The 20,095-nt window shown below is 35.5% G+C and overlaps 1 protein-coding gene across 1 annotated transcript; it reads right to left on the minus strand.

Annotated features, from left to right (window-relative positions):
• Positions 1 to 1,180: 1,180 nt before the first annotated feature.
• Positions 1,181 to 17,542, minus strand: LOC131957111 (metal cation symporter ZIP14-like). The gene is made up of 7 exons (XM_059321817.1): positions 17,215 to 17,542; positions 9,892 to 10,069; positions 8,823 to 8,992; positions 8,243 to 8,371; positions 6,456 to 6,750; positions 4,355 to 4,545; positions 1,181 to 3,371 (listed from the first exon to the last, which is right to left on the minus strand). Exons 1-7 carry the CDS (start codon positions 17,482 to 17,484, stop codon positions 3,219 to 3,221), a joined length of 1,386 nt encoding a protein of 461 aa, XP_059177800.1. The 5' UTR covers positions 17,485 to 17,542; the 3' UTR covers positions 1,181 to 3,218.
• Between the last annotated feature and the right edge of the window lie 2,553 nt (positions 17,543 to 20,095).

A 20,095-nucleotide genomic window follows, 5' to 3' on the forward strand; every position in this document is an offset into this window, starting at 1 on the left:
ATCACAGATACAGGACGATATGTGAATGTACGTTGTTATTAACGTTGTAGGTCATATCCCTTTTTTAAAAAGTATTGAAGATTTCTGATATAATAGGGAATAGGGCTGGTAAGTAGGTCACCAACTAGTTCTTTGGCTCATGCAGTTTTTATTGAGCCGTAGACCTGTTTGGTGACCTACTTACCAGTCCTATAGAACAACGAGATTAAGAGATTGGCGACGCCAATGATAAATTTCCCATCATGGCAATTAGTTGTTAATCCAAAGTATTCGGATCTAGTAGTAATGGTTGAGATGGTGGAGGGGGGGGGGGGGGAGGGGGTAACTGGGTAAGGGGGGGGGGGGTAGACCAGCTAAATTTTTTTTGGAAATTTGTTTTGTGGAAAATGTAGGTCTGTTTATTGTTTTGCGTATTGGTACAATTTGTATTTTATTAAAAATGTGTAATAGTAACCGTTTCCTGGTTACTGGAGGGTATTGGGAGGAAAAAGACAGGGTTTTACGCTCTATTCATAACCAGACTGAGGGTTGGGAGGGGCGGGGGGGGGGGGGGGGTTCCCGATCCACACAGGATTTGTAAAAATTTGCAAAATGTACTGTCAAAACAATGTTTTATCCAGATAAAAAATAAAATACGTTATACGGGTGACATTGAAGCGAAAAGGCAAAATTGTTGAAAAGGTTGGGACACCCGCAGTCAACGCATGGTGCGACACCCGACCTAGGGATGCCGCTGATCCCAAGAACTGTATATATATATATATATATATATATATATATATATATATATATATATATATATATATATATATATATATATAGTGGGTAGGTCCGCTTATAATTCTAAATTGATTACCGTTCACCCTTTAATGAGCCTAGATAGAACCTGTTACACCATGATCAAATCAATACAAAACGTCATTGAGAGTTCAACTAAAAACAAACTAGAATCTACCTTAAAATACCCCAAGTAGCAAAGAAGATCTATTTTCACCATGATTAATGTTAGAAAGACAAAGCAGTATTGAATATTTATATTACAAAAGGATATATAGTGTAGGCGAGTATAACATTTTAACACACTAGTTCAACTTTGTATATATATAATTATATATACATTATATATATATATATATATATATATATATATATATATATATATATATATATATTGCAACGCATAAGATTACATTGAAGGAATATTTTAATTCCCACTTTGAGATCACCTCAAATATAAACAAAATAATCTTGAAAAATAGTCTTTCTGAGAATACTAAAAACAAGGCGGATTTTTTCTTCTAATGAGGTTCAGCCTCCTTTGGATTAGTCGTATATTTAATTATTAATGTGAATGAACCTGTTTAGTTCAGATAATTAAATTATCTTTAATTACATTAGCCGTGATGATAGTATTAAGTTTACTGCCATCTTTTAAATATATTTTATATGCAAATCTAATATATAAAGCTCAGTTCTGTATGTAACGCATATGTTTGTCGTTGGTCTTGGATGGATTTAAGTGTTAGACAATTATCGTGCGCATTTGTCTAAATTTATGAGTTAAAAAATTACTATTGAAAGTGTTGGAAAATAATTTTCATTTTTCAAATTATAGTAATAATTGTCGGCATGTTCATTAAACACAAGTTTAAAAAAAAATATCATCTTTTACTAAAATTCTATTTATGTCTTTAATTAGTCCTATAGCACTTACTTCCCTTTGATAAATTAGGAAAACACAATTACTTCCCTTTATAAAACCATTGCATTAGTGGAAAATAATTTACTTTTTATTACTTTGTTTTGGTGTTGGCAAAAAAAAATAATTACATAATTAGCGGGGATTGATCAAGTGCAAATGTTGTAGGTATTTTACGGATAAGCTTGGAGTATTAAAATTGTTCATTAAATTGAAACAGGCGCGTTCGTTTAAGTGAGTGCAAAAGACTATGAATAAGTTGGGGTACTATAGTCGTTCATTAAGCTAAAACAGGTGATTCCGCCCCGGGCGTTTATGTTCGCGTTAGTGTTTTCTTTGTGTTTAGGTGGGTTTGCGTTAGTGGTTGCGCTTTGATTTGGTTCGTTTTTGTTCTTTCTTTTTTCGTTTTTGTTTGGGTTTTTTTTGTTTGGGTTTGTATTTGTGTTTTTGGTTGGTTTTGCGTTTGTATTTGGTTTGTTTTCGTTTGCTTTTTCGTTGTTTTTTTTGTTGGTATTGGTGTTTGTGGTTGGGTTTGTTGTTAGGTTTTTGTTTTCGTTTGCTTTTTTGTTTGTTTTTTCTTTGTGTTTGTATTGGTGTTTGTGGTTGTGGTTGGGTTTGTTGTTAGGTTTTTGTTTTCGTTTGTATTTGTAATTGTGTTAGCGTTATGTTTGCGTTTTGTTGTTTTGGTTGGTTGTGGTTTGGGTGGGCAATGCCGGGTTTATGATGATTACTAAACACACAGGTAATGGTCTTTAACAGAAAGGTTTTTCACAGAAGCCAGAGCAGGGCCTGGCCGGGACGGCTAGTATATTTATATACTAAACTGCAGTCTAGTTTAAGAAGAATTTTAGGAAGTGGGGAGGGTGGGAGGGAAAAGTAATTAGACAGAGATGAGGGGTAAGGAGAAAGGGGTGAAGGGAGGAGTGTAAAGTATTCAGGAAAAGAATCCGCGACATCTTTTTACAGAGTCATTATTAAATAGAAGTACACATTTTCTATCAGCCGAAATATTATTTTTAAAAGCTTTTATTTAACTTGCTTCCTAATATTAGTAAAGGTATCCAATAGATTATTATAGTAACCCACGTTTTTATAGTTATTAAAATTAAATAGTAGTGTATTATTATATATTTAAAGAAAAACATTTTTTTTTCAAAAAAATGTACATGGGAATATTGCAGCTTCTTTAAAAAGTACTGAAGACTTTCTTGTGACAGACAACAAAACAAAAACTATGACAGATCAATGCAATAAGCAATAGCAGGCAAGTCTAGCAGTGGAAGATGCAAGAACGGGCAAGAACGGGTCAAAACGACCAAATCGGAAAGACTAGGAAGCGAGTAGCAGGCATTAGCATAACTTTATAAAAGTTTGTGTTTTTTCTTTCAGTACATTCTTCATTGCAGAAAAATATTTTATATTAATTTTGTGATAACTTTAACAAGAAAGTATACAGTTAACTTCAGCCTGCTTCAATAAGTTAACATTTCAGTTAACATTCCCCGCAGGAGCGGAAGTTCTAGTTGACGTCGATGTAGGAGTTGATGTTGACGATGAAGATGATGATGCCGGCTCCCATCAGCAGGCCAATCGTGTGCAGACCGGCGACAATTTTAGCCTCGGGCCCGCCTCGTTGTAGCAATATGTCCAGGTGTTCACTCATATCCGGCAACTGTATGTGGGAAACGTTGACATAGTTAATTACTTTCTTGACTTAATTACCGTTTTTCTAATTTGTATGAATTATTTCAATAGGCCTATAATTAATTATGTTTCTCACTTAACTTCTTTTATTTATACCTTCACATTCATATGAGATAAATTTAAACATAATTAATTACTTTCATGACTTAATTACCTTTTTTTTCTAATTTCTATGATTTATTTCTATATAATTAATTATTTATCGGACTTAAATTCTTTTATTTATACCTTCACATTCTTATGAGATAAATTTCAACATAATTAATTACGGTCGCGACTTAATTACCTTTTAACATTTCTAATTTCATGTGATTTATTTCATGCATTAAAATTTTAAATTAAAATTTAAACATAAGTAATGATTTTACTGCCTTAATTACTTTAAGCCTTTTGATTTTGTAGAAGATTAATTTAAACATATTTAAAGACTACTGAATCAAATACCTAATTTACATACGAGTTCTTACACGAATGCTACGTTTTTTTTGTGTGGCTTTGGGGTTCGGGGCCCGTAGACCGTTATGGGATCCATTCTGATTTTGGGGTGGAAGCGACTGAGCATAGTGCTGACTATATTGTATCCCTTTACAATTATGTCAAACATCGCTTGACATAACTCGCTTGGCCGGATAAGGATATTCAGTTAATATAAAACAAAGCAAATTTCTTAATTACCCCTCACCCAATACATTATAACTGTAATATGTTTAAAACTATGTTTCTCTTCTTGAAAGATTTAAAGACAATTAATTTTTACCTTCTAATTATGAAAGTGTCGAAGCTTTTTTGTGTCATTTAAAATGTGAAACACTTTTTCCATTTCTCCTTTGTTTTTTTTATCTAACTAATTATCTTATCTTTAACACTAACATCAGAGAAGCATCTGTTTAATGTTGTATATCCGGTATATGTAACAGGGGGGGGGGGGTTAATAATGGAACAGAGCCTCACCATATCCACCAATGGAACATAGAGGAACAATCCACCGGCCATGGCGAAGATCCACTTGCTGGCCTCCGTGAGGGTGGTACCGAGGAGGATACCGATGACCAGTCCTATGTAGCACACACAGGCCGACAGGAAGTTGATGAACAGTGACCTCTTGATGGACATGCCGGAGTGGAGCAGTATAGCTATATCCGCTGTTCAGATATACGATACGGATGTTATACATAACACGTGTGTACGGGTGCATATATATATATATAATTATATAAATATAATTATATATATATATATATATATATATATATATATATATATATATATATATATATATATATAATTATATAAATATAATTATATATAAATAAATAATTATATATATATATATATATATATATATATATATATATATATATATATATATATATATATATATATATATATATACACCAACACCCCTCCACACTCATATATATATATATATATATATATATATATATATATATATATATATATATATATATATATATATATATATATATCTTTACGCCCACCATATATATTCATATATATATATATACACACACACACATATATATATATATATATATATATATATATATATATATATATATATATATATATATATATATATATATATATATATATATATATATATATATATATATACCTTGGCTCTTCCACCCATTTATCCTAAATTTAAAGATTTTATCCGGTGACAGCCGTTTGACGTAATCAGATAAAACCCATTGGTTTCTACCAGAACTCAACCACATTTACATATAATCTGTACATACGTTATAACATACGTTAGAAAAGGAGATGGGTAATTTTAAATTAAAATAATGGGTGATACATGACTAGATTTGCGTGGGTCGGTCGCGTTCTGTCTCTTTGTGCTTTCTAACAGTGAGTGCCTACGCAGTGGTGAGATTGTTAAAAGAAAGAGCCAATTATAGGTTTGGTTGCGGATTAGAATAGGAGAATGCTAACCGAATGCTTTAGGCTTAAATGGATTAGTGTAACAGTGTTTAATCTGATACTAGCTTAAAGACCCGTTGTTGTTCGAGATATGGTCAAGAAGACATATTTTCAATAAAAAATAGTATTAGCATTGATTTTATATGTATTCAAAAACCTAATGCTAACCTTAGGTTTTACAGTAATTGTACAAATAAATCGTTACACTAACTCTTTGTTAAACTCAAATATTTAATGGAACGTTATAATACTCATTCTTCGTCCATGTTTATTGAGATCATATTCAACATGGGCTGATGTCAGTAGTTAACATGGTACTCAGTACCTCACCCGACATATGTTGAAGTCAGTTGTTAACACGGTAGCCAACATATGTTGATGTCAGTAGTTAACACGATACTCAGTACCTCACCCGACATATGTTGAAGTCAGTTGTTAACACGGTAGCCAACATATGTTGATGTCAGTAGTTAACACGATACTCAGTACCTATACCAACATGATGTCAGTTGTGAACACGGTACTCAGTACCTCTCCCAACATATGTTGATGTCAGTTGTTAACATGGTACTCAGTACCTCACCAAACATATTTTGATGACAGTAGTTAACATGGTACTCAGTACCTCACCAAACATATTTTGATGACAGTTGTTAACATAGTACTCAGTACCTCTCCCAATATGTTGATGTCAGTTGTTAACATGGTACTCAGTACCTCTCCCAACATGATGTCAGTTGTTAACACGGTACTCTACCTCTCCCAATATGTTGATGTCAGTTGTTAACATAGTACTCAGTGCCTCTCCCAACATAGGCTGATGTCAGTTGTTAACAGGGTACTCAGTACCTCTACCAACATATGTTCTTGTCAGTTGTTAACATGGTACTCAGTACCTCTCCCAACATAGGCTGATGTTAGTTACTGTGAGCAAATGTACCTCCCCGAGATTTTCACATATAAAATCTTTTTAAACTAAAAGAACGGTTACATTTTAGTAGTTTAGGTATCGTTTGCAAGCGATTCGCTATAAATAATCCTTTTTTGGAACAGCAAAAAAAAAAGGATATAATTTAAAAAAAAAAGGGAATAAATAAAATCGTACCCAGCTCATGAGGCAACTCCTCACTAATAATCGCCAGGGATATACTAATCCCTAATCCAACATCCTCAGAGAAAGCCGCGCCCATGGATAACCCATCCACGAAGTTGTGGATGACGTCACCAGCCATGACCATCCAGGCCAGGGTGACCTTGTCGTTGGACTGCTCTGTCGACAGGTGAAAGTGGGAGTGTCCGGCGTCCTGGTTGTTGCCAAGGTGACCGTTGATCCGGATATCGGTCAGCGGGGCTACAGAGTCCATGGTGCTGGCCGAAGCCGAGTAGCCGATCTTACCGGTCTATGATAAAAACATGCACACTATTAATTTAAAGTGTTTTTTTTTTATAAATATTAAAACAGCAAAATTCTTTTTCTTCGTTCTTAATTTTTAGTGTTGAAAGGGATTCCCTACAACACAATTAGGTATAGGCCTGGTAAGTAGGTCACCAACCAGTTCTAAGGCTCAATAAAACCTGCATGAACCATAGAACTGGTTGGTGACCTACTTACCAGCCCGATACATGTCAATTGGTTATGCGTGATATAGGCCGTTGACTCCTATTTCAGCCTGCTTTTGTTTTTGGATTTGCTTCCATAGTCTTGGTCCAACCAAGAACAAACTACAACGCAGCAGTTGTTTGATTTTGGAGTTGTCCCCAGTTATCGAGCCACATCTGCCCGGGGGTTCTAACTCGAGACTTTTCGGTTTAGCAACCATGAGCTTTACCGACTAAACCACGCCGACCAGCAAACAAACATGGTATCTTAAAAAAGATAGGTGATAGGTTGTTACGAAAATTCAAATACCAGTTCAGGCTCTAAACTTTTATTTTTTACTTTATTTAGGAGGGTGGTGGCGTGGTCGGACGGAAGAGCACTATATTGCTAACTCAAAAAGTCCCGAATTCGGACCTCAGGAGAGATTAGGCTCGTTACCTGAGGATCAACTCTTCTAGGAGAGAAAACCCCAAAATCAAACAACATCTGTCCTAAATATGAATTGTGAGCGAGGAAATCTACTCCAATAGTATAAATTAAGAACGAAGAAGAAGATGAAGACATTTGGGTTAGGACTAGACTAAATTTGAAACTCGGAAATAATCTGAAAATTATCACTTCACTACTAGTAATAAAACACACACACGTTTACAAGATTCATTTTTAACGAAATTTTCAGAAACTAATTGGAATTTTTTTTTGCTTGCATTTCATTACAGTTAATTTTAGAATTCTTTTCATAAATGTAAAAAATAAATAAATATGTATTTGTTGTATCGATTAGCCGTACCCTTGCAATGGTACAGCTGGTATCGCTTAGGGTTACACCGACTGAAAAACAATACGTCGAACATCTGCGTGGTGTTTTGTGATGGAGCAGGGATTAATTCTAACATGGTGTGTAAAGTCTTAGCTAATGTTACAGTGTTCACGTGTGGTTATGAGTTGAAACTGCTTATCAGAGCGAGTTGCAGTATGGGTATAGGGGTCTAGGCATTTACCCCCCCCCCCCCGGACATCTCCAACCCCCCCCCCCCCCAACGCCAGACTCTCCTCCCGGAGAATTACCCCTGCCACCGTTATTTACTCCGGAGGAGGGGGGGGGGGGGGCTATGGAGAAGGTGAGGGGAAAGTCAAGGGGTAATTTACGGAAGGGGGTAATAGGGGGATCGGGGCGGGATAGTGTCGGGGGGGGGGTAATTTACAGGGGGTTATTGTCCTACTCTCCAGTATAGTTGGTCGACAAACAGCTTCCCATTTTAAAGTTATTTTTAAATTTAAACTCGACTTACTTTTCTGTTATATAACACAGTCTTGAACAATCTCTCTAAGCTGAAGAGTATATAAATTGAAATTATGACGACTGAGGCTTTCCATACATAAGCGTGGCCTATTTCTTCGATTTCTATGATACCGAACGCCTGCAATAATATTTTTTTAGAAGTTGGTCAATACATGTGAAAGAAATTGGTTAATGTATGAAATTGTGAACTAATTCAGGTAACACAATAAACTTAGTTGAATGTTATTTTAAAAAAATGTAGTTTGGTTTTTCAATCAGTATGGCGATTATTAGCGTAGACACATAGAGACGTCCAATTTTTTTTTTTTATTTTGGGGCAAGAATAGAAATTTATTAGTGTTGAAGTTTCAATACTTTTATGCAATACAGTTCTTTAAACAAACCCAATGGCAGGAAAAGTAATATAAATAACCGTTGATAGCGGAGGTTTGAAAGTTTGTTTTTTATACAGAAAACGGAAGTTAAATTAAAGAGAAAACGGAAGTCATGTTATTAGAGTGTAAATATTGAAATTCAAATATAAAACCGGAAGTTGATATAAACAGAAAGCGGAAGTAAAAAATATACACCTCTGGGATCAGAACGAGCAGACTGGTCGACGCCAGAGATCCGGCGCCCATGGCAATCAGGAACTGCAGCAGACGTTTGAAGAACCGTTTCTCCATGATGGGTCCCAGGCAGGCGCCGATGTTGGAGATGAAGATGATCAGGGTGACAAAGCCGATGCTGTAGCCCCATGCTGAAGGAGGAGATAAGATATGGCTGTTAGGTCGTGGTTCATTCCAGTAACACGATGTGTGTATATATATATATATATATATATATATATATATATATATATATATATATATATATATATATATATATATATATATATATAAACGATGTAAAATTATTAAAATCGTAATAAAAATTAAATTTTATGCATAATATAATTCAATAATGGGACGGCATGGTAGGATGATAGAGCACAAGACTGCTATCCTGAAAGTCTTAAGGTTGGCCCGAGAGCTAGTGCCCGTAGGACGTCCATGAGGCCACCAAGCTCAATTGGGTACTTGACTAACGGAAAATTTCTAGGCGTCTGATCATAAAGCTGATCACACTATCCCCTCGTATGCCGAAGTCACTGAAACTTATGACCTTTACTTCATCTTAGGCACAAACGAAAAGAAAATTGTTGGCGGTGTGGCATTAAAACTTACAGATATGCTTTAAAAATATGGCTTCTCCTTGGTTGTCAAGTGTAGGTCTAGGACTCGACCAGTGTTTCTTCTAGACTTTTCTCTTGGGGGAAAGGACGGGGGTTTGAAGGACACTTGATATTTTAGGGGTGGGGGGGGGGGGGTCGGTCTAAATTTTCCGGGGGAGGGGGGCGGACAGTGGTGAAAGTATGTTTTCTAAGTAAATTCTATTTTGTTCGGGGGTGGGAGTGGGGAAGGGGCAACCTGAGCGCCCCACCCCACTCTGAAGAGAAGGCTTGAAGAAACTCTGTACTTAACTATATCAAAGAATTTAGATTTAGCTTTGATAAGTTGAATACCGCTATCAAAGATACCGACCAAAATTATCATAACGTGACGTTTGCCTGTCAGTTCCAAGCTTAACAATGCGCTAGTAACAAGGACAAGTACTCACTCTCTTTGGCCGAGGGTTTCCTCTTGTGCTTGCCATGGTAGGTTTCCTCCAGCGCGCCTCTCGTGCAGTTCTCGGAGCTCAGTGTGTTTAGCGCGAACGGAAGTGCGTCAAAGAAGCCATCAGACTTCAGCAAGCCGTCTGATGCCAAGTTATCGAAAATCTCATGCACGCCAGGGCACTGTAGCGTGGAAGTAATTTTTTAAGTATGTTGACATAGATTACCGTAATCCAGTTAATATTAGGTTATTATATAGTTTCAGTTAAGGTTATGTTTTGACATATTTTGCTGAAGCTCAGTTAGGATTATTTTTTTAAATAGATTATTAAAATCCATTTAGGGTCATGTTTGACATAGATTACTGTAGTTCAGTTAGGATTATGTTTTGAAATAGATTACTATAATCCATTTAGGGTTATGTTTTGAGTTCGGTTGCTGTAGTTCCGTAAGAATTATGTTTTGAAATAGATTACCGTAGTTCAGTTAGGATTATGTTTTGATATAGATTGCAGTAGTTCAGTTAGGATTATGTTTTGATATAGATCGCAGTAGTTCAGTTAGGATTATGTTTTGATATAGATTACAGTAGTTCAGTTAGGATTATGTTTTGATATAGGTTACTGTAGTTCAGTTAGGATTATGTTTCGACACATATTAATTCTAGTTCAGTTTGGATTATGTTTTTACATAGATTACTGTAGTTCAGTTAGGGTGATGTTTTTACATAGATTACAGTAGTTCATTTAGGATAATGTTTTTACATAGATTATTGTAGTTAAGTTAGGATTATGTTTTGACATATTATTATATTACTGTAGTTCAGTTAGGAAAAAAGTTGTGACATAGATTGCTGCAGCTCAGTTAGGATAATGTTTTTACATAGATTACTGTAATTCAGTAAGGATTATGTTTCGACATAGATTTATTCTAGTTCAGTTACGATTATGTTCTTAAAGTATAATTGGGATTATGTTTTACAAATCCAACATTTGCCCAAGCTTGAAATTGAGTTGATATACATAGAGTTCTATGAACCGATATGAATTGCATATTGGAGAAAAAAAGTCACGGAAAAAAGTCATAGGTTCTGCTAGAAAAAAATTATATGCAATAGGTAAACATATTTTTTTAAAATAGTGTATTAAAAGCATGCCGCTATATTTCGAACTGAGAGTTGCAAAAAGCGAAGTCATTACATACAATGGAAAAAGTAATGTATGCAGGATATAGGGTGTCGCACTTGTATAAGAGATACAGGGATAAAGGAAGACCCACATAAATAATGGACGATGTTTTGGAAGTTATTTGATTTGACTTTTTGCAGTTTCATTAGCGGTCTAAAGGACAAAGGCCATCAAGACTGGAAAGTGTTTTGAGAAGTTATAACGAGATAAAATGTTGACCAGTTTGCTGAGGGGTCTTAAGGACAACGTCCAAGGTGAATAAAATGTCTTTTAGGAAGTGAGCTCGAAAACATATTAAAACTAAGTACTACGTAGCACACACGGCGGCCATAATAATAGAGTGCATTGTACTTCATTTGCTTACTATAGGTATACTTAAATTTAAGATAAAAAGAACAGGATAAGCCTCTGATGAAGTTCTCTAGGAGTCCATTTCCTGTCACCTACTGTAAGTTGAATTATCACAGGTGTTGGTATGATGGTTAGCTCGACTGTCGACGTCATTTGAATATGCTAATGAGGGAGTGATGTAAAACGTAATAGATATCAGGCCACGCCTATAATGGTGGCTTAACCATGGAGGCCCGATAATTGCTGCCTAGCAATGGTGGTATAACAATGGTTGTATAGTAATGGTGGTGTAACAATGGTGGGGTAACAATAATGGTAGTTTGTGCTGCAGTTCCTTTGTTCAATATGCATTTGTTTAGGGGGGTGGGGTGAGGGGTAGAAGGTTAGTGAGATGCTTCTTGTTGAGAGGTATGCTAGATGGTTAGGAGTGTTGAAGTTGATGGTGAGAGGTGTTGAAGTTGATAGTGAGGGGTGTTAAAGTTGAGGGTGATTGATGGTTTTGACTTTAATCGTACTTGATGGTGAGGGATGTTAACGTTGCTGGTGCTTTATGGTGAGGGTTGTTTGCCTGGAAAGGTCTCTAGATGACAACAGGTGCTTAGTCGCTGATGTTAGGACAAAAAATGAGAAAAGCAAATCGAGACTTGAAAAAGGAATTTAAAATCCGAATTCAGCATAAAGATTAGTTGGCCACTTGCTCTTAACCTCAATGCCAATGGATCGGGGTATCATATAGGAGCTAATCAATCATCATTATAATTTTATGTTCGTAACCATCACGTGGGATAGATGAAGTAGAGTTAATCTGTTTCAATGACCTCGAGATATAAAGGGGCAGTGTGGCCAAACGCCGTGGTTTACCTAGGGTGAGTTAGGTACCCATCAGAGCTGAGCGGACGCAGGAGCAAAGGATCAAAGCCCTACACAAATTAGAAATCAAGTTAGAACTAATTAAAACAAAACTTGGTTCACACAGCTGGGGTTGTAAATGAAACCCTAGTGAGACCTTTTCATGATGACAAACATAAAGCCCGTATAAACCAGCTCGCTGCACCCAACTATTTTGAATTTGCGCCGCGTTTTATTGTATTCAAAAACTTGTTGCGAAATGATAATGAAACTGATTAACATGCCCGTATCACGCCACATTAATACAAAACCCAGAACGTGGGCTACACTCGATGGGACAAAAGATTCGAATGAAATAATGCATTTGATTAAAGCGCTGTTGAATAACAAACACAGCAACAGGTGTCAAAATGGTAATAAAACTTGTACCTAACTTTAAATGTTGTAAAGAAATTAATACAGTTATGTTTAAATGTATATACATATATATATATATATATATATATATATATATATATATATATATATATATATATATATATATATATATATATATATATATACATATACATATATATAAATGTAAATGTGTTATGGGATTATATATATATGATTCATATATATATATACATATATATATATATATATATATATATATATATATATATATATATATAAACCTATCCTAATATATAAAAAGCCATGTGCGCTCTTCTCTCTCTCTCTCTCTCTCTCTCTCTCTCTCTCTCTGTCTGTCCGCAAAATATTTTCGCCGGACATCACGTCAGAATCGGCAGCGATATATGGATACCTTTATACGGACTTTTGTTAAAAAAATCATATGTTAGATGTTTTAAATGTATAACCACAATTTTATTTAAAGAAGAAAAATAAAAAATAAAGGCGTATTCGAATGTAGAGAAACAGTATTATTTATGCAACCGGAAAAGTGTTTAAACTTGGGACAAGATACGCATTTAACAATGACGTCGCTTATTGTTTACACTAAAAAAAGAGCACGAAACTGATGACGTCATCTTCCGAGTTTAGAATAAAAGGAAATGAACTATTTCATTCAAATATGATTTAGAGCTATGTACGCTATGAAATGTAGGCCTATACAATACGATTTTCTCGGCCTAAACTTAAAAAAATTATTTTATCTATTTGGATTCTAGATCTAGAGATTCTAGATCTAGATATTGATCTAGATCTAGATGTTCTAGATCATCTAGATCTAGAGATTCTAGATCATATAGATCTAGAGATTCTAGATCTATATCTAGATGATCTATAAAGCTAAGTTCTCGGGTGCCCGATAGGGCACTTCCCGGCGCCGCAGGCGCTTCAAATTTGGCAGGACCTTGGGGCGACAGAACACGGGGGCCGGTTGGCCGAAAAGTCTACGATGAGGGGGTCAAAACTGACCTCGACTGACCGGCGCCTTATATGGGCAAATTAATTAAGCATTCAAATTCTCAATGTTTTCGAAAGCCTAAGCGAAGCTGGGCAGCATGCCTAGTGTATATATAATATACACACACACACACACATATATATATATATATATATATATGTATGTGGTTATATGAGTGTGTGAGTGTTTGAGTTTCTGGGTTCATGTGTGTGAGCGTGTGTGTGTGGTATAAGAATGTGAGATTACGTTTTTTATTTATGGACATGTAAACATAAGACATCTTTCGGTGTGGGGGTCAATGGAATCGGACGGGGGGGGGGGGGGGGGGTGGGGGTGGGGGGGGGGGGGGAGCTCCAAGTTCTTTTTAACCTACTGTTGCATACGTCACTGAGTGGGGATATCCGTTTTTGATAAGAACCTTCGTTTCTACTTTACCGTCATAAATCACCCATTTCAAGCACTTGCAGTATCGAACAGTAAATAACAAAAAAAAATCGAGCCATTCCGGAATGGGATGTTTAATCCTTATCTCACGTTAGCGTCAACCTGTTTGTCTTGTCCCGTTTTAAATCAACTTTAGCCGCACACTTATCCATTTCTTCCTTGACCCAAAAACAAAATTTTAGTACCAGTTTCCGGTCGACCCCGAAATGACTTCTTTCAAATTTCTCTCCGTCCTACCACCGCCGTCCCCGACCGTTAAAAATTAGGACAGAAATCTGTGACAATGTGAGCCAACAAGAGTTCACCCTGTAAACAGCCGGCCTAACCTTTCGCTGACAACACAACCACCGTTTTGCTTATTCGCGTTTTAGTTTTCAAAATTCCGGCTGGACTTTGACCTTTAGGAGAAGAAAATTATCGGGACAAACAGAGTAGCAGAACAAATATTGTATTTTAATGAGTTGAAGAAAGATAATAAGGGTGAAGGGTCAAGTCAGTTCGTTTGCAACGTGAATATATATATATATATATATATATATATATATATATATATATATATATATATATATATATATATATATATATATATATATATATATATATATATATATATATATATATATATATATATATATATATATATATACATATAAACATACACTTGGCATTTAACACAGATGTGTCTGCCCTTATCACTTAGTAGTTTAATAATGTACTTAACCAAACATATACAGTACTGAGGTAGTTTAATCCTTTTTTAAAGAGAGATTTAGTCTCTTGACTTATCTGAGCTTAAAGAAAGATCCCTGCTTTTATCTGACAACATCAGGGATGTTCATAGTTTTTTTTTTGTTGAACATATAAGTGTTACACTTTTTTCACGACATATGGTTTTAAGAAAACTATTGTAACAATTATGATGTAAAGATCAAAGCCGATGACTGTTGTAAAATGATAACTAGTGGCTAGCAGACCTATTCATAAGGTTGGTAAGGGAAGAGATTCACAACGTATACTCACAATCCAGAACATATATAGGTATATATACATATATAAATATATACATATATATACATATATATACATATATATATAAATAAATTTATAAATATATATACATAATAATAATAATGTATATATATATATATATATATATATATATATATATATATATATATATATATATATATATATATATATATATATATAAGTATGTGTGTGTTTGTTTTCCATTTGGACACTTAGGCTACGGCCCTTGCATATTAGACACAACATAGATGCAAGGTAATCACAGTTATGACAGCCATAGACAGGTAAATCCTACACTGCCTGGAGCAGGTTTCAATCAGATCGAGGTCACAAAGCCTAATAGAACATACATAGACCAGTCTCTAAGTCAGGTTATAAAACCTAATATAACATACATAGACGAGTCTCAAAGTCAGGTTATAAAACAGTGCGAAAATCAAATCTGTGTCTATAAGTGTGAAGTTCGATAAATCTTGGTGTCGTCCTTTAGCAGTTTTAGAAACATTGACATCGTCAACCTGGTTTTTTGTTTTTGAAATTTACTTTTGATTCAGATAGTTTTGTAAAGATACGTAACCTTCTTTTTCAGCTATGAAAATAATTTTTTTGAAGGGGTTTACTATATCGATCTATAACAACACGGATAAGCTTTATGGAAGGAAATTCGGCCAAATTATTCGTGAAGTCAGACATTTGTCCAGATGCCATCATTTAAACAATGATAACAAAACTGTATTATCTTTATCGCAAGGGGAAGGGGGGAGGCTGGAATTGTGTATTAAGGCAGGGGGTGAAGGACGGATAGATAACATTTACGTAAGTTACCGTATAATATTTCCTACTTTCAAAAAGGCTTAAAATGTCAGGTCTTTTCGTTGATGAATAATATCAATATTCTAAGGTACTTTATCAGTTTTTATATTAAAACTTTTAACTAGCAAAAAAAGAAAAATAAATCGTTTTCATGTACGAAGTTCCATTCGTGTTTCCAGATGGTGCCATCAGCGCTCGGTTTGCAAGATGTCATTACAATTTGATTTAACGTTTGCTCGGTCGACCTCTCTTGCTCTCTCACTCACACGTTTTTCGCTGTCCATGCACATGAACATTCAACGCAAAAAATCTCTTTCTATTCAATGCGAAGCAAAAGTGACGCCCTCTGCTATGTACTATATTTGGTTAACTCGCCCCCTTTAAATGTCAACCGTTTAATGCTCATTACTTCAGATCATTATCTTTATTTTTTTTTTTAACTTTCTTGTTTTTTTTTTAAACAAAGCCGCACCTCTTATGAAAGCTGTTATAACCCTGCACCCCTTAAAATAGTTATATAACACTAAAGTCATATTTCTTAAATTCACACCTCTAAAAACAGCCTTATAATAAAAATTTATAGACGCCCCTTAAGATAGTTGTTGTAACCCTAAACTAAAGACAGATTTCTTACATCCCTTAAAACAGCTTATAAAATTCTGCGCATCTTGATACAGCTTTTATACCCCCCCCCTTAAGACAACTATAAAAAATCTACACCCCCCCTCCCCAAAAATAGCTTGCAAAACCTGCTCCTCTTAAGCACCTTCGTCCTGTTATGTTGAATTTACCCCCCCCCCCCCACACACACTTTACGCCAAGGATACATATAATATACATTTTCAATTGGCCACAGGTGTTATTTTTTTGTGTGATGATTTTAACACCAGCTATCGTCTAACATTCATTGTACATAATCCATACATTGCGCACCAAAGCTACAATATCACATACAGTATCACATACGGTGCAGAGCTACATCATCGACCTACAGTACAGAACTACAACATCAAACTACGATGCAGAACTACAACATCGACCTTTGGTGAAGAACTACAGCATCGCCTACAGTACTGAACTACAGCATTACCTACAGTGTAAAACTACAACATCACCTACAATACAGAGCTACATCACCACCTACAGCACTACCACAGTGTAGAAACACAACACTTCTTCACAAACATCTTCAGCGTGCACTACCGACATGCTGAACGTGACATACATTTTTACTTCACCTCTTCTTTCCAGCTACAGTTCTTATCCGGACGCTTGCAGTCTCCGACTAGCTTGTCAATGAACTCCGGCGAGTGTGACGTCATCTTGGTCAAGAACACGGAGAACTCTTCCGGCGTTAATCCGGCGTTATCCGCCCCTTGCGTTGAGTAGCGTCGGATTAGCGTCTCCGATGCAACGAGTGCACTGGTTTTATCAATGGTGATAGATAGTGAGTAAGGGATACTCAGGATAAGCGTGATACAAGATATAACAAGGGTGGGTAGATACATTGTCGGTGTGGTAATGACGTTGACTTGTGTTGTCTAGGCTTGTATGTTCTTCGTATCAAGAAACATCAAATCTGAAAGAGAAAGAAAAAATATCAACATTATTTATGTTTTGCCAATATGGGACGGCGTGGTCGGGGGGTAGAGCCTACCATTGCTAACACGAAGATCTCAAATTAGGATCCCTGGATTTAACCCGTAGAGCTATCTTGAGTCCACTACGCTCAGATAGATACCAGACTGACGTTAAGTAAATCAGGTTAGACATATATACGACCACACGTCATTTCATATGCTGAGGAAACAGAAACAGGTAAACTCTAGTTCACTTGCCCAATTGACTACCAAGGAAACAGAAACAGGTTAACTCTAGTTCACCTGCCCCAATTGACTACCAAGGAAACAGAAACAGGTTAACTCTAGTTTACCTGCCCAATTGACTACCAAGTCCGAAAGGGTACTGTTTGTTGTTGTTGTTGTTGTCATGTCAGTAAATAAAGCGGGAGTGATCTCCCCTAAACTTTGTCGAATATTCTTATATAACACTATGGGGGATGACAAATCGGGATTGAGACATGATTTTAATCCATTTTTAATTACTTAAGTTTTAAAATAGAATACAAGTTCGTAGAAAAAAAGAATTTCGCACCAAGTGAATGACAAACAATATCTGTATAATAGTGCGGAATATTAGTACTTTATAAATTCATATTTATTATAAGTACCCTATACTTAGTATATGATGAAGTACTGAGGTGTGAAAACTGTCAAAATTCCATGTATTTTTGTGCACGATTACAATACTTCCTCTATACTCTGTATACGGGAAAGTAGAAATGTACTTTTCCTAGGGATTGTCTATTTACATCAGAGTCACCTGTTTATATGATCGGTACTAAAGATGGGGTTAGCGTTAGGACAAAGTTTTCGGTTAGTTTAATTGTTTTTGTCGATATCGATTTTTTTAATGTCAAAAGTGAAAAATCAATATATCCAGTTTTGTATCACATAGCTGATCACACAGTCAGTAAAATTAAATAAACCGCTTATTTTGTTACAATTTACAGGTAAAGTAGAATCAAACTGGACATGTGACCAGGACATTAGATAGTATATTGCGAAAAACAACTAGACCAGCAGTCATAACTTTCCCCCAACTTTACCAACAGTCCTAAATTTCCCCACAACTTGACCAGCAGTCCTTTAATTGACCAGCAGTCTTAACTTTCCCCCAACTTTACCAACAGTCCTAAATTTCCCCACAACTTGGCCAGCAGTCCTAACTTTCCCCTAACTTTACCAGCAGTCTCAACTTTCCCCCAACTTTACCAGCAGTCCCAACTTTCCCCTAATTTTACCAGCAGTCCTAACTTTCCCCCAACTTTACCAGCAATCCTAACTTTCCCCTAACTTTACCAGCAGTCTTAACTTTCCCCCAACTTATCAGCAGTCCTTACTTTCCCCCATACTTGTTTCAGGTATCCAATCAAAATTGACATGACGCAATGATGTCCAGCGAACTCGACCCATGAAATCGAACCAGTGACTATCGGGTCAACAACCATAAGCGCTACACAACAACCACGCCGGTTACAACGCTTGCTCAGCGCAAAGCCGGTTGTTAAGATTACAGCGATCGATAATCAGGCCATAAAATTTGATGTCAAGTCAATAAAAATAAAATACACAGGGGGTGTATAAAGCGGCAAGAAACAAACACAAAGAATGAAGTTCAGATGCCGTTCGTCGGAGTAAACGTAAAAAAAAAATACAATTCTACTCTAGAGTGACAAAAATAACTGTAAAATCTCTTCTGTTAAAGACAATGATTTAAACAATTACAGTAGTTGAAAATGTAAACTTACTGAAGAAGATACGGAACCAGTTTATAAATAATGTAATTATTTTTAATCTAATTTTTAGCAACAACATCGGGTAAAAATATAAACATAAGTTCCAGAATTTGAGGCTTACCTTAATTAATTAAAGTTGTATGCTATAATCAATATCGGATTACTCTAAGCACCCTGTAAGTATCCCATTACCCAAGTGTACGGCTATGTAAGCCGTTGATGTAAGGTAAAGTACTAGACCTGATGTTTAAATGAAGGGCTACAACTTGGGGCGTCACATAAATGTATGTCCATCACTGTTAATAGCCGGTTAAACCCATCACCACGTGACTTAATCTCTTTACACTCTTTAAGTGGGGCTGTTCTCATGCATGAGAGATCTTAGAATATATAGGTATTTGTATATTTGTATATATGCATATATATATATATACCCCCCACTCAAGGAAAAACTTTATGGGGCACCAGCAGATCTGGAGGCACCAGTTCAGTTCATACACGAAGTTGAACTTATTTGAATACTCCAATATGAAGGAAATTAAGAACGCAGAAGAAGAATAGATAGCACTACGTATACATCTATAAAAATCTATTTAGACACTTACATAATGAACAAACACAACAATACACATACAAACATTCATATATGTATATATATATATATATATATATATATATATATATATATATATATATATATATATATATATATATATATATATAAAAACATAATATGTAGGCCTACAAATAATTTATTTATT

Source organism: Physella acuta, unplaced genomic scaffold, assembly GCF_028476545.2.
Source record: "Physella acuta isolate Inbredline_101_S28 unplaced genomic scaffold, ASM2847654v3 ptg001208l, whole genome shotgun sequence".
NCBI lineage: Eukaryota > Metazoa > Mollusca > Gastropoda > Physidae > Physella > Physella acuta.

Bases quoted from the DNA above. Each gene is read 5' to 3' on its own strand.
- LOC131957111 (XM_059321817.1), bottom strand. From the start codon at position 17,484: ATGTATCTACCCACCCTTGTTATATCTTGTATCACGCTTATCCTGAGT. The intron at 8,372-8,822 runs GTGTATATTTTT...ATATTATTGCAG, and splicing joins TGCTCGTTCTGATCCCAGAG to GCGTTCGGTATCATAGAAAT. The intron at 4,546-6,455 runs GTACGATTTTAT...ATATCTGAACAG, and splicing joins GGAGTTGCCTCATGAGCTGG to CGGATATAGCTATACTGCTC.